Consider the following 21,353-nt stretch of genomic DNA (forward strand, 5'->3'; position numbering starts at 1 on the left):
TGACTTTTTGACTGCACTTTCTCGTGCTCTCTCAGCCCGTTCCACAATCTTGATTGAAGATAGCTTCTTCAGGTCAGCGCGCATTGCCTCATCACGTATCTTGACTGTGAGTTCACAGTCAACTCCTAACTCCGTGTGCGGTACTCCTGGGGTGGTGGTGCCCATGTCTTGAGATGTTGGGGTGGAGGCGTTTTGTACTCCGAGAGGAGGCAATTAGAACAGGGGAAGGGTAGCAGGAAGGGTAGCCTAAGCTGAGAGTCAGCCTAGGCTACACCCATCCTGCCCCGAAACACAAGGAGAGCACCGTGCTCGAAAGCCCTGCGCATACAGGCGGTTTGGGGCGAGGGAAAGGATCAGAAAGTGTGTAGAAGGGGGCTAGCGCCTCAGGAACCTATGAGGAGAAGAGACTGTAGAATAACTGCTGGCCTTGAGTTCATGAATCATGGTCTATCATAGCCCTAGGACTCGGTATAGACAATGAACTTGATTGAATAATAATCACGTGCGTATGGAGGGGAGAGAGCAAGGCCAAAATGTCAAGGCAGGGGAAGAGTGCATGAATACAGAATACAATCAAAGGGTTTTGGGGGCTCTTGCTATTTCTCGTCATTTTCGAGTCATTTCGCCTTTGATTCCAGTCTCCGCTCATCTGTACGATCCTGAGCACCCCCAGTGCGAGAACTTCCAATTTTAGAATATTGTATTGCACCCCCGGTGTCAACATCGCACCCTTGATGCTAGAAGCTATAAAGATCGCACCCCTATCACCCATACCAGCCCCACTTCTTTGTTCTGGAGAATATTGGAGTTAGGGCTCTTGTAACTATTCACCATGTGGAGCTACTGGCTTAAGCACGGCTGAGCAGACGGGAAGTCCTGTTCTCCACACCCTATGGTCGTATGTGCCTATTTTCTATTTAGCAAGATATCGTACTATGTCTGATTGCATATATGTGCATAATTTCATAAGTCATCCATAAATTGGGTGTTCTAATTAACATGACCGACATGCAAATGTCACACACAGGCGAATGTCACACGAAATCGCTCCGCCATGACTTTAACCCCAATATTTCCACCAGTGCACATAATTCCATTAGAATTACTCAGAATCGCCTTCCTCAGATATTTCTACTATTATCTGACAGAAATGTGCATTGTGTCCAGCTTTTCTGCAATTGCCACAGCGCTGTGCGCGTGTCTTAGTCTGCAGTTGCCAACCAGCCCCATTGCATGTTTCCTCCTTCAGTTGCACCTCAACCTCCATTTGATCCCCTAATTCTTGAGTTTCCTGTATAGAAAGCGACCCTCCTTTCCTTAGACATGTTTTTTTAGCCCTCCGGCGTCTGCTAAGGGCCTCATTTGCCGCCTGAATTTCACAAATCTCTGCTTCCATCAAATCCATCTTATGCATTATCTTTCTTGTGTCTTTCGCGAGGATGTCAACAGCATTCAGGATTGATGATGGAGAGCTATCTTGGTGACAAGAGATTTGGCTTTTGATAAGGTTTGTCTGGGATGACGCCTCAATTGGGTTATTTGGTGTTTTGGAAACTCAGCTATGGGACCTAGTCGGCCGCGAATTCGACGGTGTTGCTGTTTTAAATTGGACATCAAGCTTAGATATTACTCTATCAGGTTCAAGAGAGATAAGACCAGGCCCTTGAAAGCCACCTTTGATATTTTTCTTTGTCATGGTGGCTTGGTATGCGGTGTAAAATGCAGGAAAGAAATCTTCTTTAGTGATATGGGTGACACGCGCCCGCATAAGCCCTTCAATATGCTTACCATAAGCAATCTTCAAGGGACTAAAGTATCCAACATCAAGAGGCTGGAGGATATGGGATGAATGCACAGGCATGCAAAGTGTAATAATCTTATTATCTTTGCAATAAAGCTCAAAGTCAGTTGAGTGGTGACTTGCATGGCCATCAAGAATCAGGAGACGGTAACAACCAATTGTTTGGGCTTTTGTATATTCATCAAAGTGCTTGATCCATTCCAAGCCAAGTTTATTTGTTATCCAACTGTTTTCGGATGTACCAATAACCCAATCCATTGGCAGTTGGCTATTCTGATACCAAGAAAGAAGGTGATATTGACCCTTGACAATGATGTATGGCGGGATCACCCAGCCATGAGCATTAACTCCCTGGATCACTGTGACCCATTCACGATTGCCCAGCTGTTTTATTTTTGCCTTTCCATGTTGTTTGGGGCTTGTGACAACCATTGTAGTTGAGATCACTCCCATCTGAACCCAGTTTCATCAAAGTTATAAATATCCGCTTCCTGGATGCCGTACTTCGCGATTATGTTTTGAACAAGCATGAACCAATGATGGATAGCCTCTGGATCTTCACATAGAGCTCTCTGATAGTCATATTTCTGACTAAAACAAGTTGTGAGCTCTGGGTGCCATTTAACAAAGGTGCTGGCCCAGTTTACACTAACACATCCTGCATCGCGTGTTGCAAGTAATCAGTTGGTCATATCTTCCACACCAGACAACCGAGGAGGAAACCCTTTGGAATCTAGATCAAGTATGTGTTCAACAATCATTGATTCCTCTAAATCAGTGAGCCTTCGTGAATTGGCTGATATATTGCATTGTGATTGCATGCCACGCTGGCAGCGACTAAGCTTCTCATGATCCATGTGATAGATCTTTCCAGCTGCTCGAGCGCTCAGTTTTTTGTCATTTTGCATAGCTTGAAGGGCCAATATTACTTGGCTTTCATCATTTTTCTGACGCATATTTGGTTGTGGTGATATTTGTGATAGAAGTCAGAAGTCGCGTCGGAGCAATTTCGTGTGACATTCGCCCGTGTGACATTCGCATGTGGGTCATGTTATAGGTATTCGCTTCAATAATGGGGTAAGTGAGTGTAAGCGCAATTGCATAGTTAGGTGACTATTTTATCTAACTCCGTGCTTGACACGACCTTTGCCCCACACGCTTACTACCACCTGTATCTGGCCTATAGATTGCGATGTACGTAAGCTTTGCCTGAATTTACGCACTATTGGATTCGTGGAATGCGGTATACCAAGAAGCATGAGACAAGGGTTTGTTTTGATTATATTTGCTTGAAAGAAAATATACCAACAGCATTTCTTACTGTGGTGGGATATCTTGCCAGATGTGGACCACAGCCTCCACAGGTAACCCAACTCCTACCACCTCTGATATAACAAAGTTCTTCTATTAGAGCTCGGCCTCACAAGGCTTGAAAAATTCATTCATAGTGCGTAATTGCCAGTAGTCCCAAGACACCCGCAGTCATCGGCAGCAAGGCACGAGTCAATGTCAGAGCCCTCCAACGTCTAAGAAGTCCTTCGTTCGATTCTTGGTCAATCAAAATTTCCGGGCATTCCTCACTAGACGCAGAAGACGACGAATAGTGTTTGGCTTCTGCCGCTCTCTTTAATAGCTTGCGGTTGCTGTTCTCCATGAAGATGAGCGTGTAGGGAACAACCCCCACGACCAGCAATGCAGCAGCGCTGTACAACAGTATCGGTGTTCGTGTCGAGATTTGCTGGTTATTGGCACCCCAGGCCGCGTATGCGAAGCCGAATGTGGTCAGAACAACAACCTTCGGGCTATTTGCGTGTCCTTGCTCGTACACTCGCCGCCAGACTTGAACCATTGCGTGAGAGGAGGTGCCATCTTCTGAGATGGATTCAAGCAGTGCCGGAACTGTAGCTGATCCATGGGCAGTGATACCGCCTGTGATGGATTAGTATTATTCTGTGCTGGGCAGATGGTGTATGCGAAGGAACAAACCTGATAAAAAGAGGGCGCCAGTGACTGCGGCGATTTTGATGATGCTCTGATAAGTTGGCATTATAGCAATAAACCACAAGTGGCAGTCTAATTGATCCTATATTTCCTGTGGTGTGATGGTGTAACAGACGGAAAGCAAACAGACAGAAAGCAAATAGACAGAAAGTAAATAGAGAGAAGGAAAAAGCAAAGGGTGCTTAGTAAATGTTGTGTCAAGTGATTATGCCAAACAAATGTACAATGACTTCATTTTAAGCATATCATCCTTACTCGCCAGTTGGAATATAGAAGGTAGGGAGGGATGTTGTTTCATGTATAAATACAGCCTCCACCTGCCTGCCTGTATATGCTCATCATTTCTTACTCCATTACTATGGACCCCCCACAAGAGCCCCCAATTCTTGACTTCTCTGTCTTCTATAGTAGCGACAGTCAAGCGAAAGCCAAGCTAGTACAAAATGTCCGGGAGTGCTGCTTGAAAAATGGCTTCTTCCAAATCACCGGCCACCGCATCTCCCGGGAGCTGCAGCTTCGTACGATGAGCTGTGCCGAACGCTTCTTCAGCCTCCCGCTCGAGGAAAAATTGAAGATTAATCGAAGTATTTAAAAGAACTCCGATCCTTGAAGAGCATAGCATTAACATTCATAGGCCAGAACCCCTTCAACCGCGGCTACGAGGTCATGCAATCCCATATGTCCCAACCGGGAAGCAGCCCTGACTTAAAAGAGGGCTTGTTCATTGGCCAAGATCTCCCTGTGCATCATCCATACTGTGTCGAAAAGAGGTTCAACTGTGGGCCCAATCTGTGGCCTGAAGCGCTTGATGGCTTGGAGGAGTTCAAGTGCACTACAATGGAATACTATGATGCTGTATTCCAGCTGGCAAAGGATATCATCGCTGTACTTGCTCTCACGATAAATGGCGACGAGGGCTTGTTTGCCCCCTATACAGATGAGGCAGTCGCAACATTGCGATATCTCCATTATCCTCCCCAACCTCCGAAAACATATGACAATGCGCGGGGCTGTGGTGCTCATCGGGACTACAGTGGAATTACCATTCTGCTGCAAGACGAGGTTGGAGGTCTTCAGGTATTAGATGAGCCCACAGGTCAATGGTTAGATGTACGTCTCTCTCTTTCCCATTGTTTGTCTGCTTAACATTCATTCATCACAACTCTTACAGATCAAGCCCACGCCCGGGGCATATGTTGTTAACCTGGCCAACCTCTTCTCGCGAATGACCAACGAAACTTACAAGTCTGCCCTCCATAGGGTCACCAATGAGACTGGGCTAGAGCGCTACTCAATCCCCTTTTTCTTCACGGGAAATCCTAATTATATCTGCAAATGCTTGTCCGAATTTCAGCAAGAGGGCGCACCGGCAAAGCACCCTCCTGCCACAGTTTCGGATATAGTTGGTGAAGCAATGAGGGCAACTGTGGAGAGGGCCAAACAATCAAATGCGAAGAAATAGATGCTGTCTGGGTTTTTCTAGGAATATAATACTTTTCTTTCCAGAGTGAGGTGTCTATTTTGCAATGGATATGTCAAGTCAAGACTGTAGTGCTCTTCAACCCGGGTCTATTGATGCGGGCTTGTTTGCTTGTTTTTGAATCGACATATGGTGAAACGGTACTGCTAGCTTACACATGAGACATCATCAGCTTTTAGTCCATCTCATTGATGAGACTCGCAAGATTGGTCATGTCTGATCCTAGAAGCAGGATGTCTAGAGCTCCCTATGAAGGGTTCTGGATAATGACGTCGGTTGTTCAAAGAAATTACTCGCACCTTCTCTGACATAACAACTTCCTATCCCTATATTCTATTGCAATAAAATTGCTAGTGAATATGAGCAAATCTATCGTGTGACTGGGCACTATATGTGATCAGAAACGATGGTGAAATACACCCTTATCGGAGATATAACTCCATGGACTAATCGTTTGGAGAGACATTCGGGGAAGATAGTGGAGGTGCCCTCGATTTTCAGAGGATTTCCTTCGTATAGAATAATATTTTAATGCATAGCGTCTACTACCTCATTTTACTTTCCTTCAGCATATATTTGCATGAGTATACCTTATTTGCGGGGACTTGCTTCTTACATAGTGCAATATTATTATTATTATTATTATTATTTTTTTTTTTTTTCAAGTTTATTGTCCATATCGAGCCCTAGAGATATGATAGACCCTTATTCGTGGACTTGAGGCTGGTAGCTATTCTACAGTCTCTTATCCCTATAAGCTCCTGAGGCACTAGCCTCCTTCTATAATATTTCTGGTTCTTTTCCTCGCCCCAAACCGCCTGTATGCGCAGGGCTTTCGAGCACGGTGTTCTCCTTGTGTTTCAGAGCAGGGTGGGTGTGGCCTAAGCTGGTGATTCAGCTTAGGCTACCCTCTCTGCTATCCTTCTCCTGTTCTAGTCGCCTCTTCCAGTGCTTCCAGTCCCCATTAATTGTCTCTTCGGGCCCTTTCCGCCGTCTGAGAGTTCTCTTGGGGTAGAGCTACACTAGTACTAGCCAGAAATTTTAGCAGCGCCAAATATAATAATTGGGCGCTTGAAATAGCTTCGGCGCCACCGTCCAAGCTATATAAATGCTGGGCCTGTCTATTTCTTTTCCATTGACCCTCTTACAGAAGTTAAACTTGCCTGTTCTTCCTACAGTCAATGTGGTAACACTTCTCTATATAAGATGGCTTGGTCATTCTATGATTATGGTCCCACCTTAGTAGGTGCGGTTATCGCCCTCATATCTACGGTGCAAGTACTGGTTTTCATGTCTTTCAGCTATGGAAGTTCAAATGCTATTTCTTCACAACCTTTATTATCGGGGCAGTCAGTAAGTTCTATGGTTAAAGCATCAATCCCATCACAACTGCTTCACCGCTCACAACTATTCAAACAATCAGTGATGATAGTGGGCTACATCTTCCGTGCCGTATCCTCTCAAGACACAACCGCTCTGGGGCCCTACATTGTCCAGAATATCTGTCTTCTCCTGCCACCTTCTCTCTACGCCGCCACCATCTATATGATATACGGACGGATTGTACTCTACACCCAATCACCCGAGTTGTTCATCATATCGCCCGCAAAAGTGACCAAGATATTAGTCCTCAGGGATGTCTTTGCATTCCTTCTTCAGGCCAGCGGAGGCGGAATGATGGCTATCTCGTCGATGGCAAAATGGGCCAGAATATAACGATCATTGGCTTGTTCGTCCAATTGATCTTCTTCGGTGTATTCTCCACTGTATCAATTATTTCTTATCAGCGGGTTGAGAAATCCAAGGGAGTCCGTACACTTCACATGCCGTACGGGGTTCTCCTGTACGTGCTCTTCATGGTGTCAGCGCTGATCATCATTCGGTGTCTGTATCGCATCGTTGAGTTCTGCCAGGACAACAATGGTTATTTGATGAGTCATGGGATGTTTCTAAATGTGTTTTATACAATTCCAATGTCTGTTGTGCAGGCTATCTTTCATTACTACCATCCCGAAGACGTTTTTCCGCTCAAGGGATCCTTTGCTGAAAGCGAAAGTGAGTTGAGTTGATGTTTTGGTTGGGGGGGGGGGGTTTAAGGAGACTTTTTCTCTCTTTTTTCTCCCTTTAGCTTTATCGACTTGGGAATCTGTAACTTCGCATAGGCGCATATCTGCTCCAGCGAGCTCAGAGTTGAAGTTTTCATAATACAAGCCATCATCCATACATGGAGGGGAGGCCGATTTACGACTCAGTACTTCGTCATTCTGCGCCCAAAATCAAAATTTATATAGTTTAGGTAACCCTTCAAGGCCTATATCAAGGCTGCTCGCTTTATTATGGTCACTTTCGAGCTCGCGGGAGGTACCTAAACACACATAGCAGTTAAAAAGGTCCCTTGATTATGAGAGCGTGTAGTGAAATTCGTACATACCTTCGCTGGAGAAACAAGTGATATTCTCCGCCTTGGGTTTCCTAATCGCTCCGAGCGCAGATGTTTGGTCTGAAAAAAAAAAAATACTTTGGATCATTGTTCATGGAGAGATCATCTCCACGATCAGCGTGTTGGGACGCGTCGTTTTTTTAGTGGGAAAGTACGACCACGGGCAGGCAGAGAGTAAATATGGAAAAAGACGTTAAAAATGAGAGGGTTCGGGGTAGGGAATAATTCATAGTACCAGATGGAAATGAAGAAAGAGATTGCCGAGCAGAGAAGAGCGAAGAAATGGGGTAGTATCAAACTGAGGCTTTAGGTCAGGAAATGAAGACAACATGAGGGGTCCATTATAGGAAGTCTAGCGATCCATACTGAAATGTGCGAGGGATCTTGGACCTAGAAAGTAGATTTTATGGGATAGGCTGTACTGTTTGCGTTGTTGTTTAAACCAGGGCGAACTACGGTAACCATTACAATCTGCCGGCCAGGCTGCAAACGAAGCCCTAGGGCAGCTTTTTGGATCTCTACAACAGAACGTAATGGCGCTGCGCAAATTCGGTGGCCTAACTCACGCCCCTGAGCGCCTCGAAATCAGCCAATGCAAGCGGCCATCCCAGATAGGTCAACCAGCCAACTGCGGATTCACCAAGCATTGTCTGTAACAGGAAATTACTCAAACGATGTGTGAATTCGGAGTTCTGTCACGAGGGCATGAGTACAATGATATTTGACAAGAACATTCACATCAGCGGATGGCAGTTCTTGTAGCGTCGTTATTTCTACCTATCGACCAACTCAAAGAGTACAATCACATAGAACAGACAACCTGATGAGATCCCAAATCTCCTTCAACTAGCATAAATAGACTCCTACCAAGAGCAATGCCCTTCATCCACCCGCAAATCAGCACCGGTCATAAAGCTACTCCCATCGCTCAACATAAACAACACTGGCACCCGAAACTCATCCACCGTGCTTAGCCGGAACAACATATTATCCCCAACTCACTGACTCTCCATCCCAGGCTTCTGAAGCGCTTCAGCTGTGGCTGCGGTGCGAATGTATCCGGGTGAGAGGGAGTTGACTCGGATCAGTGGTATTCCAACACGGGATCCCCATTCGGCGGCTAGGGAGCACGTCAGTTGGTAAATGGCTGCCTTGGGGGCGTTGCAGCCGGCGGTGTCGACGCCCTGGTTTATGTGTTAATGAATGTAAGATGAGGTAGTCAGGGTCGGGTATGTGGTACCTTGTTCGATACGTATCCACTCATACTCGCCACCAAGACCATGCTTCCAGTGGATCTAGTCTTCGCCATCTCCCGAGCCGTGGCCTGCGCGACCAGGAATGTTCCCGTGACGTTTATATCTAGCATCCGGCAGAACGACGCAGCAGGGAAATCGGTCGACGTTCCATTCAGCGACAGTCCCGCGCAAGAAACCAGACCCTTTAGGGGGTATCGCAGTGTAGGGCCAAACGTGGCAAAAGTCTCAGCTACAGCATTTTCATCTGTTATGTCAAGAGAATAGTAGAATAGTTGGCCTGCATGGTTCGTCGCGGTAGCTTCGACTTTGTCTGTGATTTGGGTTAGGTAGTCAGTTTGATGAGAATATAGGAGAAAATGGAGAAAGACTGACTCCAATTTGCAGCGGTAGGAGTGGGGGGAATATCCAGGCAAACTATATCAGCACCACTCTCGAGAATGGCAATTGCCAGTGTTGTGCCCAAGGAACCTGTTGCGCCGGCGACCGGATGGGTTTGTGGTCAGCATGGTTGCAAAAAAGTTCGGGTGGTATTATTACTGATCGTGGTGCGATTGTCGAGACGAAAGAGCTTCGATGCAGGTCGTGCCGGATGACCCTGTGAGGGCTTTGCCTCACGGAATTCTGGGCCGTGAACGTTGCAATCGCTTGTATTGCTCATGGTATGAATTCTATGGCTGACTTGGTAGATTAAAGAAATCAATAGCAAGAAGGGACCTCATATTTGTAAATCCCGAGGTGTATCGCCTCACCCCAACAAGATAAGTGGGCTATTATATCACCTGGCAGCTGGGCGACCCGCCCTTTACATGGATTCGTATTTCTGTTCATGGTCTGTAGGGTTCCATTCGGCGGGCCGCTTTCCGACGTACAACTGCGGAGTCGTTTTTCAGCGCGATGAATACGTCTGCAGGCCGCCTTCAACAAGAATTATGGGCTGCAAAGCTGGAACCGAGCAAACCCGCTTCATGATGAACACCACCTCTCCGTATGAAATGAGAATATGAAAGCCTTCTCGAATACATCTCGGAATCCTTGAAACTCACTGCAGACCTGTGCTCGGAACTCACCACGCATCACGGCGTCCAGGCCCATACCGTCAAAGCCAACCTTGGCCAGCCCGACACTGCAGCAAGGATGGCCAGCTTCTGGTTAACATTTTCATCAACAACGCCAGCGTGGGTGGGTATTACCCGCTGGAGAAGGTCCCCGTCGAGGAGTTCCACTAGGTGTATGCGGTGAATGTTCTCGCGCCCATCATGGTCACGCAAGCTGTGCTCCCCTACCTACCCCATGATTGCTCCGGTCATATGGTCAACATCTCATCAGTGGCCTCGTCCATGGGCTTTACAACCCATACTCTTTACCGGGGCACCAAGGCAGCCCTAGAATCGATGACGCAAACTTTGGCCGTGAGCTGGCGGAGAGGGCCACGGTTAGTTCTGTGGAGGGAGATATGTAGTTTGCTGCGGGAAAAGTTCTGGAAATAGATGCAGCCTCTCCAGTTGAATTGTCCCTTGTCCTCTCTGAGGAAGGGTGCTGATGGCCACTCGCTGGTGGAGCTTGCGAAGGAGAAGATGGGTGGTCGGCATCCGGCCTATTGGACCGAAGTTGCAGGTGTTGTTGGAATGCTGTGCACGGAGGACTCAGCCTGGTGTATGGGTAGTGTGATGTGCGCTAATGGCGGACTCCGCTTCACTACCTAGGTCGGTTATATAGGTCCCTAGCGAGTTTTGAAATTGGCAATCATGAAAGCAACCACAACTATGTCTGGATAAATTAATGAATTTATCAGTTCGAGAAATCAATATGCTTGCACGTAAGTCATTCAGAATGGCGGCATTAATCCGCCAGTGCTCAAATAAACATAACAAGCAAGAATGCCATCGGGTGAAATAGAGCATACGCCTCGCCAGAGGGCCGTTATCGCATGCAAATTTTGCCGCCAGCGGTAAATTCCATTCACCAGCATACTGCACAGGTGTACTTCTTCCGACTAGTCACTCAAACCCTAGAAAATGACGCTGCGATGGGTGAAGGCCGGTGTGCTCCAACTGCGAGGCGGTCAATGTGGAGTGTCGCTACATTGACGTGGAACAGCGCAGGTAGTAGCGCCATAAAAAAACATTTGCTAAAGCTTTATGTACTAATTTTTTGCTCCAGATCTGATCTAGAGACCTCGTTATCGGTCGTGGGGAAGCGGTTGGACCTGCTGCAGTCGGTGGTTGGAGAACTTTCAATCGGTTAATATGCAGCATCCAATCATTGACTATGACGAGTATGCCACACAGTATCACTCCCTCACTCAAACCCCTTTAGAGCCATCCTTGGAATCTGCTTTGCTCCTATTGATGCTGGCCTTGGCAGAAGTTGCAGGTGCACCACGTCCTGAAGTACATGATGCAGACTGGTCACCACGGAGTACCTATTTCTTGCCAGCATTGACTATCCTTGTTGAGACCTACCTAAGAACCTCAATCACCATGGTTGTCCTTCCACGGTATCTTTGCCTCGTAGCTTTGTATTATAACCATCTTGGTCAACCATTGGACGCCTAGAAACTCGTCACATGGCGTCGACCGGTTTCCAGCGTCTGTAGATAAAGTAAGTCTGCTTGCTCGCGTGATATGAGGGCATATGGTAACCATGTGACTCAGTTCAAACCGTCGCCAGAAAATGGTGAGGCACGATCTCAGCCATTCATCAGGCTATACTGGGCAAGTTTTGGTCTTGAATGGTGAGTGTACCGTTCGATTATTGTTGTATACAGTGCTGCCAAGCATAGTAACCTTGTCGCAGGAAGTCACCTACCGCGAAGTGGCGTGGAGAATCTTGTCGACAAGCTAAACCTTCCATTAAGTGGGAGCCCGCCCAATGCTTCTCTGCGCGCCGACTCCTTAACCGTGTCCACCACGCAATGTACGCAGAAGGCCATGAGTACCTGCTGCAAGCAAACTACGTCGCGTGTGCCTCTGATAGTCAAGATGATGGAACCATCCACAGAGCAGTGAGCTCCTCCTTGAAGGCCTCGACGGAGATTGTGATCCATTCATGGGTGCTTCCCCCATTGCCCTTGAAATGAATGACCATGGCTTAGTATTTATGCCTCTATGGTTATTATCACGATTGCTATACTCAATCCTTGGTTGCAAGGACATGTCCCAGACATCGATGGTCTCCAGGCGCTTGTTATACCTACAACGCAGTGTTAGGCGTTCCCTGTTCTTGCATCGAGGCCATGACACTGATGTTAAGAGCCACGCTAAGCAAAACGAATATATTGTGGGCAGGACTCAGTTAGCATATGAACAAGGATACATAAATAGCATATGCCCTAGCATGAATGGTTACAGTACCCCGGCTCAGTGGATCTACAAGAAAAACCGAACGGAACGGAACACGGAAGATACGGAAAAATTCAAAAGTTCCGAGATCCAGCCTTAACGGACCCCCTGTATAAAAAAGTAGATTTTTCTTGGGCCTGGATTAATCAAAACCGAACAGACCCGTAATTGACGCGCCATCCGCAGATTTTGTTTAGTGTTGCTTTTCTTGGCTGAGACCGGCTAATCCTCAATCGTGGGGGAGCATTGCCACTGGTAAAGAAGCCACAAGACAAACGAACGGTAATCAAGGCGATATCGTTGGTGAATTGGTTAGAGAGTGTGTAATTGCAATACTGTGATTGCCACGATCATATTTCGTAGTAGTAGAAGTTGTATGGAATCATGGCATCAGTCAGCGACAGTCAGCACATCTCGGAAGTCGCCTGCCGGATATAACAGCAACTTCTTCAAACCATAAACTACACAATTACCACTAGAAGATAATATGAAATACGAAACCCTCTACCAATTGTGAAGCATCCATTACTGTCTCTGAAGAACTAGTCTCAATGGCGCTGACGCAGCCCCTGCGGTGCAGGGTCCGTCCTCAGTCGGCCTCCCATACTCCAGCGTGCTCGCCGTCGTCACCAGCGTCGTGTTCGTCTCCGTTATTACTGCTGTCTCTCTCGTTTCGAGATCGATCTGGCTTGGTTTCTCCGGGTGCTCGTGCGTCAGCTCAGCGCCGTGTTCTGCGGACTTCAACTGCCTCATTACGTCTTAAATACCCTCCGTCCAATGCCCGCCTCCCTGTCCGTCCAACTCCGTTAACAACAACCACTCCTACAACAACCACTCCCACACCTACCCTTCCTCTCCGTATAACAAAAACTACTCCCCTCATGGCAACACAAACAAGAGGCCATGGCAGCCACGGCGGCCACAGCCATCATCACCACCACCACGACAACGTCTACCTAACCTCCACCAACACCTTCGACGCCGGCGTCCGCATCACACGCATTGGCCTCGTCGCCAACCTCGCCATGGCAATTGGCAAGTTCATCGGCGGCTACGTCTTCCATTCCCAGGCCCTGATCGCAGACGCCTACCACGCGCTCACGGATCTAGTTTCCGACTTCCTTACCCTCGGGACGGTCGCGTGGTCGCTGAAACCGCCCTCTGAACGATTTCCGAACGGATACGGGAAAATCGAGAGTATTGGTGCGCTGGGTGTTAGTGGGCTGCTGCTTTGTGGTGGTGTGTTTATGGGATTGAATGCTGGGCAGGTGTTGTTGGATCAGTTTTATCCTGACGCTGCGGATGCGCTGGCGCACTCGGGGATGTTGGGACATGGGCATTCGCATAGTCATGGGATTGATGTGTCGGGGCCTAGTGTTCATGCTGCTTGGTTAGCGGGTGGTTCTATTGTGATCAAGGAATGGCTCTATCGTGCTAGTGAGTGCCCCTGAATTGGGATCGTGAAACCTGGCTAATCGGAGTTTCTACTTTATAGCTATGAAAATCGCCGAAGAACGCAAGTCGTCCGTCCTCGCATCGAACGCCGTTCACCACCGCATCGATTCCCTCACCAGTATCGTGGCCCTGTTCACCATTGGCGGTACGTACGTGTTTAAGGACGCCTCCTGGCTGGATCCTGTAGGTGGCCTGTTGATCTCTCTGATGGTGATCAAGGCAGGATGGGGCAACACCCGGACTTCATTGCTGGAATTGGCCGATACAACCGTGGACGATGATATCAAGGGATCGGTTCGCAAGGCGGCCAAGAAGGCTCTCGCTCAGATCCAGGACAAGGCCATTGAGGTCCGTGACGTGCAGGGTATGAAGTCCGGTCAGAACTACCTCATGGAGATTGAATTGGGCGTGCCTGGGTCGTGGTCCGTTAAGCAGTCTCGGGAGGTCGAGAGCACGGTTCGGGAGGCAGTTGGAGCGGGTGTCAATGGCGTCAAGCGTCTCAAGGTCCGCTTCGTGCCTTCAGAGCACGTGGAAGCGAACTTTACAGAGGAGTTTATTACTCCTGAGACCAGCGCACGAGCTAACCCGGAGGCTGGTGACGACCACGAGCATGACCATGACCACGATGACGAGCATAACCATGGCCAGGAGGATTCTAAGAGGCGTTGAACTGTTTAGGCTTTGATTTCATTCTAAATATTTATTATCATTGGGAGGAGCAGACATTGTCATTTTGGCATATGGCATAAACCATTACAAGATACCCTGGATGGAGATGAGCAGGATGGAGCATGGAAGGGTACAAACAAAATTCTGTATTCTGTTGTTGGATTAGAGCAATCTTGGTTAGATATTGTGCAATGGAATAGATTGTTTGTCCTTGACTATGCAATTCAAACATGAAGATGTATCAATGCAGTCTAAATAGCCTTTAGTCAAGCATCCCAAGCATGTTCGTCCATGTATGGCGATGGTTAATTCCAATTAACCGGTAAATTTCCCGGAGGCGAGCTTGGCCGTTGACATCATCCGCCGTTCACAGCATAAGAAGGCGCCGAAGGATAATTTCACTCCCAACCACACAACAAACTCAAATAGACCCGACATATTCGCCAGTATAAAAAGACCAATTTCTACCAATTTCTTACTTTCTTACTTTCTCTCACTGTCACTCATTCCGACACCATACCACCACCATACTACCCCACAATGTCGACCCCAACCCCATTATACATTGGCTTCGACCTCTCAACACAACAACTCAAGGCCCTCGTCGTGAACTCTTCCCTAAAAGTCATCCACACCTCCATCTTCGACTTCGACGCCGACTCCCACGGCTTCCCCATCAAGAAAGGCGTGCAATTCAACGAGGCCGAGCACGAGGTCTTTGCCCCCGTCGCTCTCTGGCTACAAGCTCTCGACGGTGTCCTCGAAGGCCTTAAATCCCAGGGCCTCGATTTCAGTCGCGTTAAGGGGATTTCGGGGGCGGGGCAGCAACATGGGAGTGTTTATTGGGGGCGGGAGGCGGAGAAGATGTTGCAGGGGTTGGATGCGGGGAGGGGATTGGAGGAGCAGTTAAGTGGGGCTTTTTCGCACCCGTTCAGTCCGAATTGGCAGGATTCGAGCACACAGAGGGAATGCGACGAGTTTGATGGGGTTTTAGGGAGTAGGGAGGAATTGGCGCGGGTTACGGGGAGTAAGGCGCATCATGTAGGTGTTCGTGCTGTTGCCTGTGGGGATTGTTGCTGACTATGTTTGTAGAGGTTTACGGGTCCTCAGATCATGCGGTTTCAGAGGAAGCACCCTGATGTTTATGAGAAGACGGAGAGGATTTCTCTTGTTTCTTCTTTCCTGGCTTCGTTGCTTCTGGGCCGTATTGCGCCCTTTGATATCTCGGATGTTTGTGGAATGAACCTATGGGATATCAAGAAGGGGGAGTACCATGAGGAACTTCTGAAGCTGTGTGCAGGCTCGTTTGGCCCCGAGGATCTGAAGCGAAAGCTAGGCCCCGTTCCAGAGGACGGTGGTTTCCATCTGGGCATGATTGACCGGTACTATGTCGACCGATATGGCTTCAGCCCCGACTGTGCAGTGATTCCCTCAACCGGTGACAACCCGGCCACCATCCTGGCCTTGCCACTGCGACCCTCAGACGCAATGGTGTCCCTGGGAACGTCGACAACCTTCCTCATGTCCACCCCCAGCTACAAGCCAGACCCTGCGACACACTTCTTCAACCACCCCACAACCCCGGGTCTCTACATGTTCATGCTGTGCTACAAGAACGGCGGCCTGGCGCGAGAATACGTCCGCAACGCCATCAACGAGAAACAAGGCAACCCCTCCTCCTCAGCACCAGGCGGACCATGGGCGAACTTCGACAAGACCACACTGGCAACACCCCCCATGGGCCAGAAACTTGACTCAGACCCCATGAAACTCGGCCTCTTCTTCCCCAGACCAGAAATCGTCCCCAACCTCCCCGCCGGCCAGTGGCGCTTCACCTACAGCCCCTCCACCAATACCCTCACAGAAACAGAGGACGGCTGGGACCACCCCACCGACGAAGCCCGCGCCATCGTCGAAAGCCAACTTCTCTCCCTCCGCCTGCGCTCCCGCGGCCTAACCGAAAGCCCTAGCGTGGGCATCCCCGCACAACCCCGCCGCGTGTACCTCGTAGGCGGCGGCTCGAAGAACCGCGCCATCGCCAAGGTTGCTGGTGAAGTCCTCGGCGGTATCGACGGAGTGTATAAGCTGGATGTGGGTGATAATGCGTGTGCGCTGGGAGCGGCGTATAAGGCTGTTTGGGGTTTGGAGAGGGAGCCTGGGCAGACATTTGAGGGGCTGATTGGGCAGCGGTGGAGGGAGGAGGAGTTTATTGAGAAGATCGCGGATGGATATCAGCCGGAGGTGTTTGAGAGATATGGGTTGGCTGTGGAAGGGTTTGAGAAGATGGAGAGGGCTGTGTTGGGGCAGAAGCAGTAGAATACAGAATAGTGTTATGTATAGACTTAGATTGGATATAAAAGCAAATTTGATTTTATTACCCCAGACTAAATTGAGTCATAGTACCAACCTGTATGTAGTGGTCGTATAGTCACGTCGCCGGTTGCCCGATTCGGTCGCTGTCAGTCATGCCCACAAAAGTTTTCGGCCTCTACAAGCACGCCTTCGTCATCGCAAATACAGCCGCACAACAACTATAACGACAGAAGAGTCATATTTCAAGCATCTGTTCTTCTTTTCTGTACGATCCATATAAACCACACAGAACAACAGTATCGGTGAGTACAACCATTTTACCGAAGACTGGGTCTGACTCGCGGTCCACCAGCAATAAAAAAAAAAATTCAGAAACGGTCCCATGCACTACTCGATGAGCCTCCACCGTGACGATTTTTTCTAACCACTTTAACATCCTCCACACTACGCCAATTTTAACTACATACTACTCCTATATATCTCTATCGACATACGTATTCGCTTCTATCGACCTTTCCCGCCTCCCCTCCGCTCCGTCCCTCGCTTGCAGTCCTTACCTCGCTCTCCCTCTCTCCCCCTCTCTCCCTCTCCCTCCTCCTCCCTCCTCCACAAAATATTTCTTGTTGTGCCTTTAAGTCTGTCCCCGACTTTTAGGTAGTCCGGCTGGTCGAAGATGGAAGAGCAGGTGAGTCGCCCTTTATATTTTGTACGGTCTGGTGGACAAAAACTTGTTATCTTTTTGAACACCCCACCATGATCTTCTCGTGCCCCTCCGATGCTCTCTTTTTTATACGCATCAATTGCGTTGCTAACTAAGTACGCTGTAGGTAGCAAATGCCATTGAGATCGCCTGGAACCCTTCCTCAGACCAAGCCCTCAAAGCACAAGCCTTCGATTATCTGAACCAACTCCGCTCCGACCCCTCAGGATGGCAGGTCTGCCTCGCCCTCTTCACCAAGACCCCCCAACACTCGGAGATCGTACGGCATTTTGCGCTGGAAGTCGTCAATAGTGCCGCCCAAGCAGGCGTCATCGATATTCAGGCTCTGGGTTATGTCCGGGATGGCTTGATGGCATATCTCCGCCAGGTGTACGGACAAGACGGTGCAGCTGGTGACCCGCCGAACATTCAGAATAAAGTCGCTCAGACCCTTACCTTTCTCTTCTCTGCTCTCTACTCCAATGGCTGGGAGAGCTTCTTCGATGATTTTCTTTCCTTGACGTACAAATCCTCGTCTAGCTCCGCACGCGATAACCCGTCCGGTATCGTCTTCTACCTCCGAGTCGTCAACTCGATCCACGACGAGATTGGTGATGTGTTGGTTTCTCGGTCCCGCGGGGAGCAGGATAAGGCCAATGCGCTCAAGGATTTGATCCGGCAGAGGGATATGCAGAAGATTGCCAGTTCCTGGCAGGAGATCTTGTCTGAGTGGCGGGACGGGAGTGATATGATTGTGGAGATGGCTTTGAGGGCCGTGGGTAGCTGGGTTAGCTGGATCGATATTGGCCTCGTGATTAATCAGACTATGATGGATCTTCTGTTCCAGCAACTCACGCGGGCACAAAGGGCGGAACTCAGAGCTGGAGAAGAAAAGGTACGGGATGCTGCGATCGATGTCTTTACGGAGATCATCGGTAAGAAGATGAAGCCGGAGGACAAGATTGAAATGATTGCTTTCCTAAACCTCGATACCATCGTGTCTCAATTGTCGAACAGCCCGCCGCTCTACGAGAACCGATTCACCTTCAAGTACGATACCGATCTGGCGGAAACCGTTGCGAAGCTTGTCAATATCACAACCGCCGATATTGTGCGGGCTTTGGAACAGGATGGGGTCACGGCAGAGTGCAAGGAAAAGGCAAACGGTCTGTTGCAAGTGTTCCTGCCGCACATCCTCCGATTCTTCTCCGACGAATACGACGAAGTTTGCTCGACGGTTATTCCTGGTGTCAACGATCTCCTCTCCTACTTCCGAAAGATCGCCAAGGTCAACCCCACCTTGGCTGCTCAGCAATCCGCCATCCTTCTCCCGATCTTGAAGGCCATCATCGCCAAGATGCGCTACGACGAAACCTCGACATGGGGCGAGGAGGACGAACAAACCGACGAGGCCGAATTCCAGGAACTTCGCAAGCGACTGGCTAATCTGCAGCAGATCATTGCGTCCGTTAACGAGCAGCTGTACATGGAGGCTATTTCGGAGTTGGTTGGAACGACCTTTGAGAATCTGCGGCAGTCGGGTGGGCAGATGGATTGGAGGGACTTGGACCTTGCCTTGCACGAGATGTTCCTGTTTGGTGACATTGCTGTCAGGGCCGGTGGTCTTTACACCAAGAACCAGCCGAACAACGCTGCTGCGGAGAGGTTGGTGGAGATGATGGCTCGGATGGTTGAGTCGGACATTAGATTTTTCACGCACCCGGCTACTCAGCTGCAGTATATGGAGATCTGTGTGCGCTATAGCTCGTTCTTTCAATACCACACGCACTTTGTTCCTGGGGTTCTGGAAGCTTTCCTTCAATTGGCCCACCATCCCGTCAAGAAGGTCAAGACTCGGTCGTGGTACTTGTTCCAACGCTTGGTGAAGCAGTTGCGGTCGAACATTGGTAATGTTGCGCAGACGGTTGTCGAGGCTCTGGCCGATCTTTTGGTCATCCAGGCTGAATTGCCTTCTGAGGGAGGAGAGGGCGACGAGATGTCGTCTGATGATCATGATTTCGCAGATGCCATCTTCAACAGCCAACTCTACCTGTTTGAAGCTGTTGGAATTATCTGCTCGACCCCGGCGATTTCTGTTGACAAGCAAGTTCTCTTCGCTCAGTCGGTTTCGAACCCTATCTTCCTTGACATGGAGAGGAATCTCGAAGCTGCCAAAGCCAGCGATGAGCGAGCTCTTTTCCAAATCCACCACGACATCATGGCCCTCGGAACCCTCGCTAGGGGATTCTCGGACTGGGTGCCAGGTACCCACTCTCCTTCATCACTTCCGCCTCCTGAGATCTCTGAAGCATTTGGCCAGGTGTCTGAAGTCACTCTCGTTGCATTGGAGTCTTTGAAAGCCTCTTTCAACATCCGGACAGCCGCCCGATTCGCCTTTTCCAGGCTCATCGGTGTACTTGGTTCGCGGATTCTCCCACAGCTGCCGCGGTGGATTGACGGTCTTCTTACGCAGACTTCGTCGAGAGATGAGATGGCTCTTTTCCTGCGTCTTTTGGACCAGGTGATTTTCGGCTTCAAAGGAGAGACTTTCCCTATTCTGGATACGCTTTTGACGCCTTTCTTGCAAACGGTTTTTGCGGGTATTGCCAATCCTACCAGCGGGACGGATGATGAGATTCAGTTAGCAGAGTTGAAGAGGGAGTATTTGAACTTTTTACTTGCTGTGCTGAATAATGATCTTGGGGCTGTTATCATTAGCGAGCGTATGTCTTTTTTCCTTACACTTATTTACTTGCGCAGCTGACACGTTCAGGAAACCAACCCATCTTCGAAACCCTCATCACTACCATCGAACACTTCGCCAAAGACGTCGAAGACTTCACCACAGCCAAAATGGCCTTCTCCCTTCTCTCGAAGATGGGCAGCTCCTGGGGCGGCCCAGATCTCGCCCCCGACGCCTCAAACGGAGCATCCCCTCAAGGTGTAACCCTCCCCGGCTTCGGCCAATTCATGATCAGCCGCTTCTCCCCACTCTGCTGGGCCCTCCCGGCCACACCATCCTTCAACTCCAAAGACGCACAGGCAAGACAAGTCCTCGCCGAAGCGGGAGGCCTGCAGCGGATTATCTACGCCAAGACGGGCACGGAGTATCTCGAGTATCTGCGGAACCAGGAATTGCCCAGCATGGGCATGGGCGCGGATCTTATACAGGAGTTTGTGGGTGCTTTGGGGGGGTTGGATGTTAAGGGTTTCCGGCAGTTTTTCCCGTCTTTTATTCAACGATTGAGCGCATGACTGGTTACTTACATTACTTGATACGATACGACTTGTTTGAAATTATGTGTTTTTTATGTTGTTTCCTGCCAACCGTTTTTCTTTTCATCGTTTGGTTTAGATTCCCCCACGGTTTGGTTGTGAACTGATCTCTTGATTCCTATGCTTCGCTTTACTCTTCATTGCCTTTCTATTGTCCGATCGATGTTGATGTTGATGTTGATGGATATCCCGCTACATGGCAACGTGCCGTGTCATGTTGAGATGAGTTGAGATGAGTTGAGAAAAAAAGCAAAACAAAGCAATTGGTGGAAAAGTATATATCCTTACGATTGATCTACTTGCATAGCTGGCGTTCAGCGTGTTTCAGCTCGGAGAAAAGCAAAAAAGAAGAAAAGAAATGCAGATGAGTTGGCTTCGTATGCTTGTCCGGGGTGCGGTGGGATTGGGATTACTGTCTTGATGGCGTGGATGGGTACTCGCTTGGGGATCGATATGATGAATGATGGTATGGATAAATGATGTCTTCATGTATGTTTCCGGCGGCAGATGGGTCAGGCTAGTTTGATTTACACAGCGCAGTGCAAATAGATAGGATAGATATGAATGAATCAAGTGCATCCGTTATCTCGGGAGTCATACAGCAGTACAGCAGTAGATCAA

At 48.9% G+C, this 21,353-nt stretch overlaps 9 protein-coding genes across 9 annotated transcripts; 7 read left to right on the forward strand and 2 right to left on the reverse strand.

The window, feature by feature from the left end:
- Window positions 1-3,062: 3,062 nt before the first annotated feature.
- On the reverse strand, window positions 3,063-3,921 carry encC (anthrone oxygenase encC). Its single transcript, XM_040785957.1, has 2 exons — window positions 3,788-3,921; window positions 3,063-3,730 (listed from the first exon to the last, which is right to left on the reverse strand). Exons 1-2 carry the CDS (start codon window positions 3,846-3,848, stop codon window positions 3,240-3,242), a joined length of 552 nt encoding a protein of 183 aa, XP_040633989.1. The 5' UTR covers window positions 3,849-3,921; the 3' UTR covers window positions 3,063-3,239.
- A 238-nt stretch (window positions 3,922-4,159) lies between these two features.
- On the forward strand, window positions 4,160-5,308 carry encD (Fe(2+)/2-oxoglutarate-dependent oxygenase encD; the record flags this gene model as incomplete). The annotated part of the gene is made up of 3 exons (XM_040787012.1): window positions 4,160-4,386; window positions 4,437-4,912; window positions 4,974-5,308. Coding segments are annotated over 3 exons (994 nt in total), but the record flags the coding sequence as incomplete, so codon positions are not given.
- A 1,180-nt stretch (window positions 5,309-6,488) lies between these two features.
- Window positions 6,489-7,351, forward strand: EURHEDRAFT_519233 (RTA1 domain-containing protein; the record flags this gene model as incomplete). Its single annotated transcript, XM_040786765.1, has 4 exons — window positions 6,489-6,554; window positions 6,584-6,647; window positions 6,706-6,920; window positions 6,992-7,351. 4 exons carry the CDS (start codon window positions 6,489-6,491, stop codon window positions 7,349-7,351), a joined length of 705 nt encoding a protein of 234 aa, XP_040633991.1.
- Window positions 7,352-8,552: 1,201 nt separating this feature from the next.
- On the reverse strand, window positions 8,553-9,910 carry EURHEDRAFT_390441 (short-chain dehydrogenase). The gene is made up of 4 exons (XM_040779833.1): window positions 9,516-9,910; window positions 9,351-9,446; window positions 8,963-9,288; window positions 8,553-8,906 (listed from the first exon to the last, which is right to left on the reverse strand). The coding sequence occupies exons 1-4, from the start codon at window positions 9,634-9,636 to the stop codon at window positions 8,721-8,723; spliced, it is 729 nt and encodes a 242-aa protein (XP_040633992.1). The 5' UTR covers window positions 9,637-9,910; the 3' UTR covers window positions 8,553-8,720.
- Window positions 9,911-9,935: 25 nt separating this feature from the next.
- Window positions 9,936-10,504, forward strand: EURHEDRAFT_417532 (SDR family oxidoreductase). Its single transcript, XM_040783223.1, has one exon. The coding sequence runs from the start codon at window positions 10,235-10,237 to the stop codon at window positions 10,463-10,465; it is 231 nt and encodes a 76-aa protein (XP_040633993.1). The 5' UTR covers window positions 9,936-10,234; the 3' UTR covers window positions 10,466-10,504.
- Window positions 10,505-11,224: 720 nt separating this feature from the next.
- EURHEDRAFT_406988 (uncharacterized protein) lies at window positions 11,225-12,419 on the forward strand (the record flags this gene model as incomplete). The annotated part of the gene is made up of 5 exons (XM_040780493.1): window positions 11,225-11,475; window positions 11,534-11,579; window positions 11,633-11,712; window positions 11,746-11,982; window positions 12,182-12,419. 5 exons carry the CDS (start codon window positions 11,225-11,227, stop codon window positions 12,417-12,419), a joined length of 852 nt encoding a protein of 283 aa, XP_040633994.1.
- Window positions 12,420-12,555: 136 nt separating this feature from the next.
- Window positions 12,556-14,722, forward strand: EURHEDRAFT_417533 (cation diffusion facilitator family transporter). The gene is made up of 2 exons (XM_040783224.1): window positions 12,556-13,756; window positions 13,815-14,722. The coding sequence occupies exons 1-2, from the start codon at window positions 12,871-12,873 to the stop codon at window positions 14,441-14,443; spliced, it is 1,515 nt and encodes a 504-aa protein (XP_040633995.1). The 5' UTR covers window positions 12,556-12,870; the 3' UTR covers window positions 14,444-14,722.
- Window positions 14,723-14,857: 135 nt separating this feature from the next.
- Window positions 14,858-16,828, forward strand: EURHEDRAFT_510869 (xylulokinase). The gene is made up of 2 exons (XM_040785958.1): window positions 14,858-15,484; window positions 15,536-16,828. Exons 1-2 carry the CDS (start codon window positions 14,984-14,986, stop codon window positions 16,757-16,759), a joined length of 1,725 nt encoding a protein of 574 aa, XP_040633996.1. The 5' UTR covers window positions 14,858-14,983; the 3' UTR covers window positions 16,760-16,828.
- A 601-nt stretch (window positions 16,829-17,429) lies between these two features.
- On the forward strand, window positions 17,430-20,711 carry EURHEDRAFT_382067 (Ran GTPase-binding protein LOS1; the record flags this gene model as incomplete). Its single annotated transcript, XM_040779490.1, has 3 exons — window positions 17,430-17,441; window positions 17,584-20,179; window positions 20,230-20,711. The coding sequence occupies 3 exons, from the start codon at window positions 17,430-17,432 to the stop codon at window positions 20,709-20,711; spliced, it is 3,090 nt and encodes a 1,029-aa protein (XP_040633997.1).
- Window positions 20,712-21,353: the final 642 nt, after the last annotated feature.

The sequence above is a fragment of the Aspergillus ruber genome (genome assembly GCF_000600275.1).
Source record: "Aspergillus ruber CBS 135680 unplaced genomic scaffold scaffold00052, whole genome shotgun sequence".
In the NCBI taxonomy this organism is placed as follows: Eukaryota; Fungi; Ascomycota; class Eurotiomycetes; order Eurotiales; family Aspergillaceae; genus Aspergillus; species Aspergillus ruber.

Coding starts and splice junctions, on each gene's coding strand:
- encC (XM_040785957.1), bottom strand. CDS start 3,848: ATGCCAACTTATCAGAGCATCATCAAAATCGCCGCAGTCACTGGCGCC. Junction 3,731..3,787: donor TGGCGCCCTCTTTTTATCAG/GTTTGTTCCTTC, acceptor AATCCATCACAG/GCGGTATCACTGCCCATGGA.
- EURHEDRAFT_417532 (XM_040783223.1), top strand. CDS start 10,235: ATGGTCACGCAAGCTGTGCTCCCCTACCTACCCCATGATTGCTCCGGT.
- EURHEDRAFT_390441 (XM_040779833.1), bottom strand. CDS start 9,636: ATGAGCAATACAAGCGATTGCAACGTTCACGGCCCAGAATTCCGTGAG. Junction 9,289..9,350: donor TCCTACCGCTGCAAATTGGA/GTCAGTCTTTCT, acceptor CCCAAATCACAG/ACAAAGTCGAAGCTACCGCG. Junction 8,907..8,962: donor GTGGATACGTATCGAACAAG/GTACCACATACC, acceptor CACATAAACCAG/GGCGTCGACACCGCCGGCTG.
- EURHEDRAFT_417533 (XM_040783224.1), top strand. CDS start 12,871: ATGGCGCTGACGCAGCCCCTGCGGTGCAGGGTCCGTCCTCAGTCGGCC. Junction 13,757..13,814: donor GGAATGGCTCTATCGTGCTA/GTGAGTGCCCCT, acceptor TCTACTTTATAG/CTATGAAAATCGCCGAAGAA.
- EURHEDRAFT_510869 (XM_040785958.1), top strand. CDS start 14,984: ATGTCGACCCCAACCCCATTATACATTGGCTTCGACCTCTCAACACAA. Junction 15,485..15,535: donor CGGGGAGTAAGGCGCATCAT/GTAGGTGTTCGT, acceptor CTATGTTTGTAG/AGGTTTACGGGTCCTCAGAT.